The sequence below is a fragment of the Cyanistes caeruleus genome, chromosome 13 (assembly GCF_971803275.1).
Source record: "Cyanistes caeruleus chromosome 13, bCyaCae1.hap1.1, whole genome shotgun sequence".
NCBI lineage: Eukaryota > Metazoa > Chordata > Aves > Passeriformes > Paridae > Cyanistes > Cyanistes caeruleus.
The window spans coordinates 16,801,421-16,818,222 of NC_141713.1; the positions used below are offsets into that span (position 1 = coordinate 16,801,421).

Consider the following 16,802-nt stretch of genomic DNA (forward strand, 5'->3'; position numbering starts at 1 on the left):
AAAGATGAACATTTTAACAGTATCGAGAGGAACAGTATTTGGAAAAGAAAAAGAAAATTGTGCAGCTATGGAAAATATTTTAAGTCAGCCAATTTCAATTTTTAAGCTACATGCATTGTACAGAAATGTTCCAAGGCAGTGTAACACAAATGCTATCTTGGAGAACACTCAGTTCACAACAGAGAAAAAACCAACCTTGTGTGACTGTTGCTTTACTGAAACTGTAAAAATGAAGGATTAACTACCCCATCAAGCTGGACTACAAGCCCAAATCAGTGTAAGAACACTTTGTGAAATTCACCTTTTTCAACCTATCTTCTGAAGAATTAAACAAAATGTTTATAAAGTCCAGGAGAAAATATGACAAATAGTGTTAAAAATACCAAACTGACTAAAACTTCCACATTTTTAAGAGCAGAGATATTCAAAGACAGAAATTACTTCCAACAAAGTCCACTATTATCAACAGTTTTGTTTCCAAACTTCAGAATAGCATTCCCTTCAAAGCTTACCACATAAAATAATAACAGAAACACAGCCAAAATTCTGTATCTAGATACTGATGAAAACTCAGAGGTCTAATGACAAGAACTTTAGAGAAAACAAGATGAAACCAAGTAGTCTTGTAGACAGTGCATATAGAAGTGCTGGTATATGTCAGATGCCCTGAATTGCAGTGAACTCACTTAGTATTCACATTCCTGTGTATCTAAAAAACTTCCCTGAAACATAAAAAAACTACATCATTGTATAAAAATAAACCTCTCAAAATGTTTATGCAGACAGGTCTTTCCTAATCTTTTAAATAATTTTCCAGTTTTCCCTCAGAGTGAAAAAGACATTGTCCATCCGAAGGGCATGGAATTATTGACACACATAACCAGTACTTACTACCAGCTGTCATAACTTCATGTTCTCTTTCCTCCTCTTCATCTTCTTGTTCTGGGTGTCCTTCCTCCCTGTCACGTTCTGCCTGCTCCTCCATTTCTGCTTCTTCATCAATTGTACGAGTAAAAGAATGGTCTTGAGTATCAACATCAGCAGATTCTTGGTTATCTAGAATCTTGATTAAGAATAATACACATATGAAGTGAAATTAATTCTAACCAAAATTAAAGATATATGTACAAGAACAGTGGTATTTAATAAGAGGTTTCTTCCTCTTATTTCCAAAAGAATACCTTTGATACCGTGTGAAATAAACAACAAAGAAAATAGTTTGCATTCAATATTTTAAGTATTTAAGCTGGAAAATTAAATTCTCCTTTTGTAACCATGACTCAGATTATCTGCAGAAAAATGTCTCCATGTAATTCTTACTTAGACACTACAGTCAAACTTTGACACTTCAGCACCAAAGCCTTTAGAAACCATAAGCCTGGGTATACTGTGCAAAAGCAAACCAGGTACTTTTTCCCAATGGCATTCAATCTGAAGCAACAAATTTACTGCATATATATAGAAGTATTGCATCTGTAAGTTTGAGAACTGCTGGGAGTAACAGAACATACTGCATGCACACCCAATGCCTTCAGAAGTGCTGAGTCTCTTGCAACTATGTTAGACCCCTACCCTGAGAAAGGAAGTGGGCAAAACACACACATCCCCGTAATATTTATGACAAGTAGGAGACATACCTGCATTATTTTAAAGAGCACCACTAGTGCTTTACAATACAGCTAGAAAGCCTCCTAAATCCTGATGTTACATGAGAATTTTGTTCATTAAAAATATCTTACTTGTAGATTGCAAGCCACAATTAAATATCCTATCAAAGAAACCTGCTTTAAGGACTACTTTGTATTGCCAAACAGGCCCCAACCCTGTAATTCACAATTTATTATCTGGCTTAATAAAGTTTTTCAGAAGTTGCCAGTTTCAGGCCCAGTGCTCTCATATCAGACACTCACATAGGGCTGACAAGTTGCCCTAAAGCAATGCTAGGACTAAGATTATATGACCATGGAGGAAGGAAGGGGTAGGCAAGGTAGGGGAAGAGAGAGGTTCACAGATCAGAGGCCCAGACAATGCAGCTGGATTCAGGAATGGCAACCAGACAAAGCTGTGGCCTGCTCAACACAGCTGAGCCACCTCCAGCTAAGCTGTATGTATTCTATGGCCCAGAATTCTAGAGATGGGAAGAGGGGAAGCCAGGCTTGAGGCTGGGCTTGGGTTGAATGATGCCAACCAATCATTTGCTTTAATTGATTTAATATCACATACTCCAGACTAATGGATTCCAAATTATCCCCTGCCCATTTTCATTTGGAAACTCACAAAGGTTTTTCAAAAGGATAGAAAAAAAAACCAACTTGGCAATTATGTAATATTTTCTTAATAGCCAGTAAAGCCAGAAGAACTGCAAAGAGATACACAGCCTTACCCATCTGTCTTTGGAGGATGACCTGGTCTGAATAAGCTCCATGTTCTTGCAGGCAAGCAAGCGACTCCGAACTTTATACACACAGCGGTAAACTTCTGCCAAGGCCTTGCCAGGCTGGTACCTACAGAAAATCACACCCAAGCCAGAAAAAAAATCACACCAACTTCCTTTCAAAAAGTCAAGCTGAAATTTTAAAAGCAGCTTTAAGTTACTTGCCTGCTCTCACCACAAGCTTGACTAAGTAAACTTGTATGTTTCAGAAGAGCTGCAAGGACAAATCTGGACACAGTGTCTAAGAGTGATTCATTACTTAAAGTTGCAGTATCCCAATCTGAAAGTAGAAAAGATTCATCAAAACTGGCTACAGTTCCCAAAAACCAAAAATTTTTTCAATATTGTATTCAGTATCTCGAGCCATTTAAGTCCTTTTTTTTTTTTTGAGATGACTTTTATTTAAATTTAAATTTAATTTAAAAAAAACTTTTCCCCACTTTAAAAAACCCACATTTTTTGTATTATTATTATACTATATATTTATATTATTATATATTTTATATAATATGCATTTATATAATATAACTTATATATTATTATATATATTATGTATTATTAATTTATATTATTTAATATTTCATATTGCACCACTATGAAAAAACTGAACTGCCAAGCAAACCTTCACAAAGCACCATAATTTTCCTTTGGGAAACAAAAAATTACTGTCCTCCTTTGTTACAAATATTTTTATAATGTATTTTTCTGTTAAATGTTAGCTATAAATCCTTGTGAACTGCTGTAGAAGTGACAAGAAGTACCTGGCCATAGGAAAGTCTAGTCTAACACACCAGCTCCTCAGCAAGTTCCATGACTTTGCCTGTGATGCTACGCTAACATGACCACACCACTTTAAGTCAGCTGAACAGAGCTGAACATATCAACCTCTAAGGAACCCAGTTCCACAGCCTGAATTATACAGATCAGCCCACTCAACTCAGATTGTACAAACATAACCAGCACTGTTTTAACTGGAATTCCCATTTCTGTGGAATCCTGTAACAGAATTCCTGTGTTGCTCTCAACAGGCACACAATACCATTTGCTCTTTTCTTCATCTGGCTCAGCTTGGCCAGAGCTACAGAAAATGATCTCTGGATACAGCAGTTACAGTACAACTACAATGCTCATCTCATCAAAAGGAACCTGGAAAGCTTGAGCAGGAAACCCAGATTTTAGGCAATAAGCATGAAAAACTATTACTACTGTAAGACCAGCCTCCCAGAGACTTGAAAAACAAAAGATGATTTACCCCTTCATTCCATTCCTAACATATTTTGCAAGTTACTTTGCCTTCCCCTATCTCCTCCCCTTTAACTTTTCTTTTTAATTGTAAGTTTCACCCTGCTCCACTCAGAAAATAGAAAAAACAACAACTGAATAAACAAACAAGGGTTTCTTCTTACCAGTTCAGAGGGAAAAGCAACACAAAGCTACATGTCTGCCAAGCACTGAAATCAGTGTCAAAAGTAAGGAACACAAAAAGCAAAAGAAAGATCATAGAACATAATAATAAATTAAGTTTATCATGTTGTAGAATTAAAAATCATTGCCAAAGAAAATACAGGATTATGCTAGGAGAATAGCTGGAGCATTTAACTTGTTTTCAACATCCACAGGTATTTTCAGCACTTTACCTTTACTGACAGCATAGTCCTGCATACTCATCCAGAGGCTCCTTGCTGGCTCTTTTGTACAACCCAAGGCCAAATCAACATAGACTGTGATCTCTGGTCTCAGCTTGTAATCAAAGGGCTTCTGCTCCTCATTTCCAGACAGGGCCACTTCTAACAAGGAGCTCATGCATTTGTCTAACAGAAGGGAAATACCAAAGAAATTAAACTCCAAATTTTGGGGATTTGCATCTATCTAAATGCATTTAAACCACCTTTCACCTTCCTCTTAGTTAAAAAAAAAAAAAAAAAAAAAAATCAAGACATCTCATTGCCCTTCCAGAAATTCACCTTACACAGTGAAGTGACTTAAAATACAATCTACATAAAATCTATGGAGATTTAGAAGCATTATACAACTCTTCTTCAAGAACATAAATCTGTATCATTAACTTTACCTGAATGCACAGCTATACACTTGAAACTACTGCCTGGACCCATTTCAAAATGTCTCTGTCTTGCAAGGCTTGAAGCAGCCTACTCAGAACCAGAGGGAGGAGGAGATGTGAACTAAGAGGAACAGGGCATAAAAACATAAGTGCCCCATTCAGATAGGAAGGGATAACTGGAACACCACTGCTGAGTTGTTGATAATCCTGGTAGATCAAAAAGAATGACATTTGCTATTGTGTTGTTTCTAATTCATAAAACATTCATTTTGCAGGTAGAATAAAACAGAAGAGCTTTCCCAACAATTAATATAAAAAAAAATTAGTTCCTGGAGCATCTGTTAAATGCTGAGCATCTAAGAGCAAAAAATTTCCAAATAACTGTGTGAAGTCTGTGGTCTTTCATTGAGAAATTGTGATTTCTTTTCTCCTACATGGGTTTCCAAGACTACATCATAACCTTAAATATAATTTTGGAATTTTTTGTATTACTACACAAATAGACAACACTAAAAGACAAACCTTAAGTACAGAGACTTATTCAAACATCATCAGAAATTTCCCACCTGAACACATATTTACCCAGGCCATTAGACACTGGCACTGAACAGCTCACCTAAATGAGGAATATCCATCTCCACTCCATCGCTGAACAGTGGGGTTTTGAGCCAGTAGGCTGTGTCCTGCTCCTCGGGGGACACTGGAGGGCCCTGCAGCATCCCCCCAAGGCAGCGCCCGATGAGCAGGGCCACCGTCCTCTCCAGGTCCACTAGCCACACCCACGACTGGGCAGGCTGTGGCAGAGGCACGCCTGCAGGGTCGATCAACTCAGGGCCACCTGCGAGAATTCACTGCCAGGTTAGTCACCCATGCACAGGTGTCACAAACAATTCCAGAATTCCAAAGCTAATGGCAGATCTTGTTATATATTTTATATATATATATCATATTTCCCAGTTAATCGCAGATTTGCCCCCCCAGTCAGCAACTTTTCAACTGAAGAAACAGCAGCTAGGACAAACAAATCGCTGAACATTGGAACTACAGCACAGCAGAAGCCACCACCATTCATGGTGCAGCTGTTCATGAAGTAAAGGCTCTTTTAAGCTCTGCCCAAGAACCTGCTTTGTCTAATACACACATCTCTGTGTTCTGATAAACATGTACAGATTAAGGATACAACTGGAAACAGCACTCAGAGCAGAAAAAATGTTTCACAGCAAGGGATATTAATACATTAAGGAAATTGAAAAGGAGATATAGCAAGACACATAGTTTAAAAAAACAGCCATCTTAAAAGGGAATTCTACTACAGAACGTGCCATTGTTTAATTTTCAGATTAAAAGTACGTTTGTTATTATACCTACCATGAAGAGGCCACTGTAATTCCTGATCTTCCAAAAGGGCTGCAGCAGGCAAGAGTCTGTTGAGACAATCTAAAGGTGGCAGCAGATCCAGCAGGTAACTCAGCAGAGGCCGGGCTACTGACACGGGCAGCAGCAACAGTGAGTTCACAATTTGAGAGAGCATACTGCCAGCAGCTGATACATAAATCACATCTGCAGAGAAAAAACCAAACCTGAATTAGTTACAGTTATGGAATTATGTAAGCACAATTTAACAAGTCAAAGAATTGTACCTCAGCTATCTCAGAATGTCTTAAACAATAAAGGTTGAATTGATGGGTTTGTTTAATAATTATTAATCTATTATTTTAGTTAAACACTTTTCAGTAATCACAATAACTGAACTTTTAAAAAGAGAAATCTAGAACTAATGAAATTGAAATACTAACACACATTCAGTATTCTGTTCACATTCTGAAGTGAAGGTGAAGAGAATGGACAATTCACATTCTCCAACCTGTGCTTTTCCTGCACACAAAATGTCCTACCAAAAACATGGACCAGATCCATACCTGGGTAGGCACCTCATCTCCACCATTGGGGGAGACTTGGGATGCCTAATTTATGCAGATATAGGAAAAATAAGGTATTTTAAAATTCAAACCTAAGCCAAAAAAAGTTCCCTAAGGTTACAAAGCCATCATGACTGATTTTTCCATGGACAGTTACCTCTCAGTTTTTCTCCAACACTACCATTCCAAGAGCTTTCCTTAAGCAGCGTTGCAGAACGGGAATAGATATCTGTAGCATGAGGCAACAAAAGCTGAAGGTGTTTGTGAAGCAGCGCCACGCTGCTGGAATTCTAGAAGGAAACAAATATAGGAACAGTACTGTAAATACATAAAAAGGGTTCACTATTTAAATCACTTCAGCTTTCAAATACTCAGATTTTCAAAAGGAACCTTACAACATTCTAGTGTTTATGAATACTGAATTATTTTTTTGTCTCCTAAACGGTAAAAATAAGGACACACACCTCAGTAACACTGTTGATGTGGCAATAAGCCAGCAATTGTTTCTGCAGGGAACATAAAAGCTCATGCAGATGAGCAGGTTGGCTGTTTTCTGATGATGATGTACCTAGTAAAAATTTATCACTGTTTTTTTCCAGTTCTCCAAAGGCTTGGTCCTATTAAGACAAAAGGGGATAAAGATATCAATTAACTCTGCTTCAAGCGCTATAACACTTTACTATCACCTAAAAAGAAGCATTTTCATCTTTACTATATGCAGCTGTAATTACTGAAGAAATTGGATAATGTCAAGTGGATAATGGGATAACCAAACTTGAAATTCTGATTGTTTATAATGTCACAGCAGCTACTGTGGTAGTCATCAGGCAAACACTTCTTAAAATGTTTCTTTTGCATGCAGCAATGTTTTTATTCCTCACCAAGGATAACTAGATGAAAAACTTCACTTCCTAACCTAGCCTCTAAAGCACAATGTGTTAAAATAAGGAATAATTATTAGGATCTCTTGTGGGCTGATGCACAAGATATCTCACATTAGAATCCCTTTTTACACTGTCTAGGTTGGCAATAGAAGAACATAGATGGCTGCTTGACTTCCTTTGGAATCCACTGGAAAAAGTGAGTTAGTTTCAAGCAGCCAATTCAAAGCAGACAGTTTCACCTTGCTGACTGAAGGAGGTCTAGAGAGAAGAACAAAGCACTGCCACCCTGCACTGAGGAGCTCCACACTACACCAGGGAAGTCCAAACCTCTAATATTGTCTCACTGTTGAATTCAACTGGCTGGTTGAATAAAAAGCTGAGTCAGGGATTTGCTCTCGTGCTCCCCAACACTTTCTAAGAACAACAATCTGGCTGACACACTGTGTTAATAAAACCTGTACTTGCTGCTCTATTACAAGGCAGTTACCACCCTAGTGAAGTTAATTAAACAGATTCATGCTCCTGGTGTCTGCTTATTGCTCCCTGGTGGCTGAGATTATACAGACACTGCTTACAACCAATTTACTTCTTATGTTACGTTTTCTCTTCTAAAAAAATCTGAAGGCAAAGCAAGAGCAATAAAAACAGTGTGATATGAAACCAGCTGCATTTACATAAGTTACATTAAACAATAAATACCACTATGGAAATACTAGAACCATACTGTTAGAGATTATTTAACTGACTTCAGTCCACTTAAATACATGTGGCACTGCTACTTTAGATAAACAAAATGAGCATCATTTCCTTAAGATGGGGGATAATAGTAACGCTTCAAAGTATCAAAAATTAATTATAATTTTAAAAAATATGAAGACAGTACATACTGTATAAAATCCCAAGTTTCTTAGAAGAGTCTTCATTAAGATTTCAGCTAGATGAGTATCTGGATGACTGCTCTGGACAGCATATGCTTGATCAGAGAGGTTTCCATAGCTGATACACAACGAGGAAGTTTCTGTGGTATCGGATGGGGAGCTATAGCCAAGCAGGGAAGCTACGTGGGTGTGATCCTGCAAGCTTGTCAGAATGATGTCCAACTGCATTCTCTAAAGAATGTTTAGACACAAAAATCACTCTTTGTTAATAAAGATAAAATAATGAACTAAGAATAAGAAAGTGTTAGGCATAGTCAGACAATAAAAATATTCTAATGGGACATAGAAACAAGCTGGAGGGCTTTACAAAAATATTCCAGGTTTTCCTTAAGATTTGTACTATTAGAGAGTGGATAAATATACTGAATTAGATTCACCATACCCAGTAAAAATCTGAGATTAACAGAGACAGAAACTAGATTGTCCACATGGTGGGCAATAAGGGCAAGACACTGAACCAAACACTTTCTCCAGTATGTCCTGGTTATCTGATTATTTGGGAAGAGGGGTAGGGGAGACACAATTTCTCTACACTGTACATCAGAAAAAGGGTACAAAAAAGAACCTTGCAGTCATCTTTGCAAAGCAGAGTGAAGTCCATGTAAGGAAAGCATTATGCAAGTATTCATCCCAGAAAACAGTTAATTTTCTCTTACTGTAATTACTAGATTCAATCAATCAATCTAGTACTCAAGTTTACATAATCTCTAAACTTGTCTGGATACAGTACCACAGCAATTGCTAAGCTCTCTGTAGATGACCTCCACTTGAGAAAACAAGCAGTGTGGTCCCTGCCTCACTCCCCTGTGGTTTAGCCAGGCTGCCCTACAGCAGATTTTGTTACACTGGGGTTTGCACTGCATCTCCCCAGAAATGTGCCTGCACTCTGCAAATGGGGCTCACCTCATAACTCAAAATGCTCTCACAGAAAAACCCAAAGCAAACCACAACTGCTCTCAGTCATGTTTTTACTTGACCTTACCTGTCCTTTTGATAAGCTTTCCCATCTATCAGGACCTTGGGGCAGAAGAGAATGGAGCAATTCCATTCTCTCTCGCAATGGAGGAAGTAGCATAGTTGCTCCAACTGACAGTGTCTCAATTACAACCTAAAGTTAGGGCAGACAAAAATACTTCTTCAGTGGAGAAAGAACATAATCAACCCACCTGTATCTTCAAAAAATACCATACATCACATGATATATCCCAAGTATCTGCTTAATTTCATTTAATATTAGAATTCTACCACACTATAGCACACTAATCTTTTATGCTGTAACACAAACACATGCAGTACATTGAAGGAGTGAAACAAGACCAACAAATGTTGCTATTTCCTGTAATAGTGCATCTTAGGAGAATTACTCAACCAAGTAAGTTACTCAATCCACAACAATAACATTTAAGGTTCACTATTACAGGGAAGATCAATTTGAAAGTTACAAAATTAAGCAGCTTTCTAAAATTCTAATGAGTAAAAATGGCAAGTCAAAATCATTCAAAAAGTCTGATAAATATCCAACTACACACACAAAAAAAAGAGAACACAGTAGTACAATTTTCACATGTAAACAACAAGGCATTACTTACTTCTTGAATTTCATCAGGGACAGAAGAGTCCATCAGTCTGAACAAGAGATTTCGAAGAGGACCAGCCTGCCGACCGAGAATGCTGGTGGCTACACCTCCAGCCAGTGCAAGTGCAAGGTGATTAGAAAGCAGCTTCAAACACAATTTAAGAAAATTGTGATGTTCCCTATAAAAGGAATATATACCTGTTAACCTCTCCTATTATTAGCATTGCTCCCTTCCACTTATTTGTGTGCAAAGCTTTTAACTCTCCTTTGATTTTTCGTATTAGAAAGGCAAGTAAATTCCAACCGGGAGTTTAAGAAAACTCCTCTGAGGAACTTACTGCCAGCCTGCTTAAAAGAACAAAAACTGAAACTAGAATAGAAAAGTGTCTTTGTGGACAACAGTTGCAAGAGACGTTTACTTTAAATTAGTAGTTTCATGAATTACGAAGCAAAACTGTCCCAAAACACCAAAATAAACAATAATACGATACACAGAGGAAAACAAAAATCTTTAAGTAATAAATGTATTCTTTTCTCAGAAGATTTAGAAGTACAACAGTCAGGTTAAAAACAAAAAGTCAGGATATTCATTTCTAGTCCTCTTAAAAAAAATTTGAAACACGGCTTACAGGAGTAAGAACTGACAACACAGAAACAATAAAGGCATTTCAACTACATAGAAAAGTATGTTTCAAAGGAAAACTCAGAAGCACTTAATTCTTTGCATAATTAAAATTAATTTCAGACTAAAGATCCTGCTACATTTGAGACACTATAAAGCTCCTCTGTTATACAAATGCACTAGAATAATTTACACAAATGGCACCTGAATGAGCAAGTAAACCAGACTTATGCTTGTTAAGGAATAGACTAATCCATGCACCACTGCTGTAAAGAAAAAACAAATATAAAAATCTGTAACACACATATGCTGTATGTACCTTGATGAAGGAAAAGGAAGAGGAGGAATTTCACTGTTAATTTTGTCACAGTAGTGCTCAAGAAAAGAACGAAGATGTGAAAAGGTGCTTTCTTCAAGATCAACACAATAGGGTCTGTGCCATGCCACAACTTGTCTGGAATCAAGCATCAAAGAAAATTACCTTCTAGAAATCTTTAACCACTTTAATAAATTAATAATTTAAACAGGTTGAACACTGAATACACTTAATTAAACTAGTTTCTTTCTTAGAACAAAGTAATACAACTATGGCAGACCTGCTTCCTGATCCAGACAACTTCCTGATCCACGAAGGTATTTTCTGCTCTCTTTTCTGTACAGCTCTTTACAATCAAACACTCCACATTTATGGACAAAAACACCTCAATACCATAATTCTGAAGCTATATACATTTAATCTGATTCATGCAAAGGCTGACCACTACTCATAAAGCTTTAGTACAAGGTTTTAGTACAAATGTTAGAGACATTGATAAAACGCAGGGAGAACTCAAATGCAGAAGTAGCACTTAGTCCTATTTGAGTCTATCAACCAATTTCCTTAGTTGATAGCTCCCTCAAAAACAAGGCATTTGAAATTCTTCCTCAATTATCTTCCAAATATTAAGTTTTTCTGTTCCTTTGTGTTAGTCCATACATAGAAGTTTGCCAGTTCACTTCAATTACTTGCAAACATCTTTCATGTGAAAGTATTATGAGTTATTGTATATTAATAACCAATATATTTATTTAGGTACCTATTTTCAGTTTAACATGTAGCCATACAGAAATTTTTTAAGATCTTTAAATGCACCTCAGTAATTTGTCTGAACTTTCCAAAGTTTCCTGATTAGTGTACTACTTATTACACTAAAAGAAACTTCTCCAGCCATAAAAAATACCCTCAGAAGCGAAAAATAAATACTGAGTTTTTTCACCTCCCACTGACCACCTTGCCAATATTTAGTAAACAGAGGTAGGTTTTGTCTAACTACATGGAAGAAACATTCATATATAAAGCAGAATCTTTGGTGCTGATACATTTTCACTTGTAATATGCAACAATTAAAAAAGAGGGAAGAAAGGGAAGAGGAAGACTACTTTCCAAACCAAAACCTTACAACCAGAGTGCTCGACACACATGATGTGGGAACACCTTCAGGAAATAGTTAAACGTATCCCAAAATGGACTTGCATAAAAGAATAAAATGATACCTGTCCCAAATGTCATTGTTACCTGTCCCTTGGAAGAGCCGTCCAGGCAAGGCTATGGGATGTTCCAGCTGAAATCTGTTGAATTGCAACTCCATCTAAACCACTTACTTTCTTCGGTTTAGTAATGGGGCCAGTAGAGTTTCCTTGACCACACTGTCCCATTGAATTGTTACCCCATGCATAAACTTCATTATCTATAAACACAGATAAAGTAGAAAACAAAAGCTGAGCTACAACTGCTTTGATCAAGAGGAGGATTATGTATCTTTACATCTTATTCTCTTTACCATGAGAAAGTGCCAGACAGTGACTGTCACCAATGGAAATGTCAACTATTCTGGTAGCAGACAGCTCTTCGATGAGCTTGGGTCTGAGAGCAGTCGCCTCCGAAGAGCCACAGCCAAGGCAGGCCCCGCAGCCCCACGCATAAACCTGGAGCAAAGAAACCACAGAACAGCTACAGGTCACACTTGTGCTACAGCAAACAACATCCCAGCAAACCACCTGGACAATGACTGCAATTACACTTTCAGCACAATGTGCTTTCCTAACTGAAATGACTTTCCTGACTGAACACACATCTCATAAAGTGTGCATTCCTTCCCCCAACCACCGAGGTGCCAAGAGCACAGCAAAGGGGGAGGCTGCTGCAGGAAAACAAACTGCTACAGTGAATGTCAACATGGCTAACCCCTACTTTGAAAACCCACTGCCCCTGAATCACAGAGCTGGGGATGGGGAAGCCAGCTGGGTTACACCTGTGGAAATGCTTATTGGATGACATGTATCCATCATGCCAGGAAGGGCCCTCGTTTACCACCTCAACATTTATCTCCAAGCACTCCTGAGATTTTTCAGAGTAGAAATAAAACTTGTAGTTAACACCTATATTCTAATATACACATACATTTAAAAAAACTATTAAATCACTTAATCACCTGAGTTGGTTACTGTATTACAAATTACAAGCATTTCACTTCTGTTTGTTTCTTGAATCCAATTTGATTTCATGCTGGTTACATTTATTAACCTAAAAATATTACATTTTCTATGACTAAGCAAAAATCTTGAAAATTGTGTTTTAAATGACAGCACATTTTGAAATACTCTTGTGCTTTAGATACTTCAATCTCTAATCAAGAGCTTCATTTCTACTTAAGTACTAGTTGAACATTTTTTCAACAGTCAAAATAATAAATGCTGAGGTAACGTGAACGCAGGCCCTCTTCACCAACACCTGTAATTTGAGTGAAAATCTGGTTTTGCCTACCTGCCCTGTTGATGTCAAAGCAAGCGAAGACTGACTCCCAGCACAAACTTTTCGAATAAACATTCCTTGCAAGGCTTCTATAACTTTAGGTTTATATACTCTATTTGTATCACCATGACCAAGTTTGCCTACAAAAGGAGGAAATATTACTGAAAGGTATTTTCAATAGATAGACAGCAATTAAAAGCACCCCAAAAGAGTTTATTTTGATTTTCAAAAATGTCAGAGCGGATTTTTATTATTAAAACATATTAATATTTTTTATAAAACATATTCTCTTTCAATTACAATAATTACAGATTTAAATAATTATATTTATTATAGTTTATTTTAAAATTGAAATACTAATCCAAGGCAGTTTAGATGTAATAGTTTGCAGGACATAGAAAACTATCGTCATATCATGAGTGAGCTTATTTGAAAGTCATCTGCACGGCATTTTTTCCAGAATTGCTCATCCAGTCACTGATCTTTCTGCATTGTGAAACCCTTCCCCTGCTGATAATCACTTTTTTAACCCTATAATCTTGCAGGTGAACTTCAGATATTGTGTTTAGATGTTTTAAGAATCCCTTCCTTGAACAGCTACTAAGTGAATAAAAGCCAGAACCAAACTGCAAGGAGTACTGAAACTACGAGGCGGATGGAATAAGACAAAAATTATTACTAAAACATTCATTTTACCCACCATTGTCTCCTCCTCCAAATGACCACACTGTTCTCCCATCTTTGGATAAAGCTATTGTGTGGGAACTGCCACAGGAAACCTCTCCTACATTGCTAATATCTTTTACTAAAGTTGGAACGTTGCGGCTGTTGCTGTCACCGTGACCTAAGGAAAAAAGAAAAAAAGTATTTTCTTTTTGTGAAGATTAAAGTCCTATTTCTGTTTTGTAATCAAGATTTCGCAAATTCCACATATATTGCAGTCATCACAAGTCATGATTCTGCCTTTTTGGAAAGGTTTGTAGTAAGGTTTGGAAGACATCTGTCATAAAGTTGCAACATTTAATCTTTACAACATACTCCAGAGCACCTGTTCATATCTCACTGCCTCTAAAACTTATGATTATTTTCTACCTAGCTGAAAAGAAATAAAAAGAACTGCTAGCACAACTGCCTTCAACACCAGCTGATTAGGTAGCTAGACTTCCCAATACTGGGCAGCAGGTGTCCTGCACAGCATGAGGAAGATGCAGTGAGGGCCCTCTTGTACTCCTCTCCATACAGCACAAACTGAAGAGATTAATTTAAGAGGGAAATTAATAGCACTGGTATGCATAACTGATTAAATATGAACAACTTCCCATAATCTAATGAAACATTACTTTTTAGCTTCATTCTGGAACTCACCATTGTACACCCCAACAAAGGACATCAAAACTACAATAATCTAAACCTCAAGGAGAACATTTCTACAATTCCCAACAAAATTCCAGTTAAGCATCTAACAGAGCTCAGAACTTCTACTGATTCCCTTGAAAGCTGTGACTGTCAAATGGTGTCCTCATATTCCACCCCTGCCACTTGCTTGCTTTCACCCCTCTATACTTGATGATTGTGACATTCAAAGAAAAGAAAACAGAAGGGAACTAAAGCCCAACTTTAAACAATTTTCTATGCAAAATCTGTTGGTTCAACTGAACCTGCTCAAGAAGGGTTGTTTTATACCAGGCATAGCAGCTCTACATCATCTAAAAGATGATGAAACAGACAAGTGAACTTGAAGGAAATAGTAATACAGGGTTTCTTGTTTCAGTTAAATTGAACTTTTTAGATGTATTAAGGTAAAAGGACACTAAGTCATTCTGGCAAACTTAACACCAAGTACCCTTATTAGAATCAGACCCTTGACATTATTAGCCAGTTATTCCTGACTCTTCAAAGAATCATTCTACCATCACACTAGATAAGGTTTATCTAGAATTCCAGTTTATTTAAAATGTCTACTGTTTACATTCCAGTGGCATTAGCAACCACATAGTCTTATGAATGAATAAAAGCAACTTGGCTTGAAATGAAAAATCTTTTTAAAAAATCTTTGTAAAATTAACTGCATTCAAAATTTTTAAGAGTCTCAGCACTTGCCAGCTGTACACAAACACCTAAGGTAAATGTGTATGTGTACATAGAGGGGACAACTAGAGAACAAGGCAAACAGATGTATAAAATCATTACTAGACACAGACTAGATGCTTTTTTCCAAAAGCATGTAATGAAATTTTCAAATTACCTAATCTTCCAAAGTCTCCTTCTCCCCATGTGTACAGCTCTCCATCTTCTGTAACAGCAGCACTGTGTCTGTAGCCCGCTGATACACACACAACCACCTACATTACATGCAAAAAGAAAGATGAAGTTTTTACACAAATCGAGTGGCAAGTTCAAAAGCTTGGGAGAGGTCCAGTTTCAGAAGGAGTCTACACAAACTAACCTGCTCATGGATCAAGTACACACATAACCTTTACAATCTTTTCTATTTATTTGGTAAGGGGAGACAAGTACATAAAAAGGCAAGTTTATATGTAAATCTACTAATGATTTCTTTATCAAGCAGCTTTAGTATCATGATATCTTAGTCTTACAGGAGAAAAAAGCAGCATCAGTGGATGTTTAAGACACTAAACAAGCTGTATGTGAAAGCCTTGATATTGCAACCAGCAAAATTGAAACTGCAATTCAGCGAAAGCCCCTAAACAAGTTTGACTCAAGACTATGAGAAGCTTTCCTGACAATGCCACTGCCCAAATCATGGGCCTACAGGCAACCATAAGCTCTGGTGTTTTGCTGACAGCAAACCCAGCCTCAAAGAGAAATCTAGAAAAAACACAGAATTTTTCTTAGAATTTATCCATTTCAAATTTTACACAACATCTTGGCTGAACAGAAGAAAAACAGGAGCTCTATTATACAAAACATACCTTCCCTTGTAGGGGACCCTGAATAAGTTTGGGATATTTCTGAGTAGAACTATTTCCATGTCCCAGTTTTCCGTAGTCACCATCACCCCAGCTGAAGACTTCCCCTTCTGTTGTAAATGCTAAAGTGTGACCATCAGATCCTTTTGAAGATGACACCTTTTTAATAGACCTGTGAGGCTCAAAAGTCAATTTTTTCAATGTTGACTGATTGTTGGAATCTCCCAGTCCCAGTCTCCCATAGCTGCCTTTTCCACAGGCTCGAACAGAACCATCCGTAGAAATGACAAATGTACAATATTGTCCAGCTTCAATCTACAAAGAGAAAAAAGGATTCAACAGAGAAATGCAGAGATTAGATAAATCCAGAATTTACATATAGGTCTAGAAGTCTGTATTTTTTTAACAGAACTTCAGATTTCTTCATATAACATGACGTAAAAATTAATTTTATTTCAGCAAGCAGTAAAACTAGAATTCTTGGGAAGTATGTTATGATTAAATTTAGTTTCATAATAGACTAAAGGATGCAAACAGTGATTATTTTATTTATTTGTATCTCCTTCTACAGACTATTGAACTTGAACTGCACTCTGATCTCCAAAACTCATGGATGGAAATCTTAGTTTTTTAAAAGCAAAAAAGA

General features: G+C 37.1%; 1 protein-coding gene across 24 annotated transcripts in view; it reads right to left on the reverse strand.

Annotated features, from left to right (window-relative positions):
* The window catches only part of HERC1 (HECT and RLD domain containing E3 ubiquitin protein ligase family member 1), a 109,315-nt gene that overhangs the window by 50,590 nt on the left and 41,923 nt on the right, over positions 1-16,802 (reverse strand). For all 24 annotated transcript variants that reach the window (XM_086849213.1, XM_086849201.1, XM_086849193.1 and 21 more), the window contains exons 5-22: positions 16,160-16,471; positions 15,472-15,568; positions 13,927-14,070; positions 13,239-13,366; positions 12,256-12,400; positions 11,991-12,162; positions 10,755-10,889; positions 9,827-9,992; positions 9,220-9,345; positions 8,187-8,408; positions 6,880-7,032; positions 6,573-6,705; positions 5,865-6,056; positions 5,113-5,334; positions 4,072-4,245; positions 2,600-2,714; positions 2,384-2,504; positions 892-1,063 (exon numbers count right to left, since the gene is read on the reverse strand). In XM_086849213.1, coding sequence (XP_086705339.1) covers positions 892-1,063; positions 2,384-2,504; positions 2,600-2,714; positions 4,072-4,245; positions 5,113-5,334; positions 5,865-6,056; positions 6,573-6,705; positions 6,880-7,032; positions 8,187-8,408; positions 9,220-9,345; positions 9,827-9,992; positions 10,755-10,889; positions 11,991-12,162; positions 12,256-12,400; positions 13,239-13,366; positions 13,927-14,070; positions 15,472-15,568; positions 16,160-16,471 — 2,929 coding nt within the window. The remainder of the gene's footprint in view (positions 1-891; positions 1,064-2,383; positions 2,505-2,599; positions 2,715-4,071; positions 4,246-5,112; positions 5,335-5,864; positions 6,057-6,572; positions 6,706-6,879; positions 7,033-8,186; positions 8,409-9,219; positions 9,346-9,826; positions 9,993-10,754; positions 10,890-11,990; positions 12,163-12,255; positions 12,401-13,238; positions 13,367-13,926; positions 14,071-15,471; positions 15,569-16,159; positions 16,472-16,802) is intronic.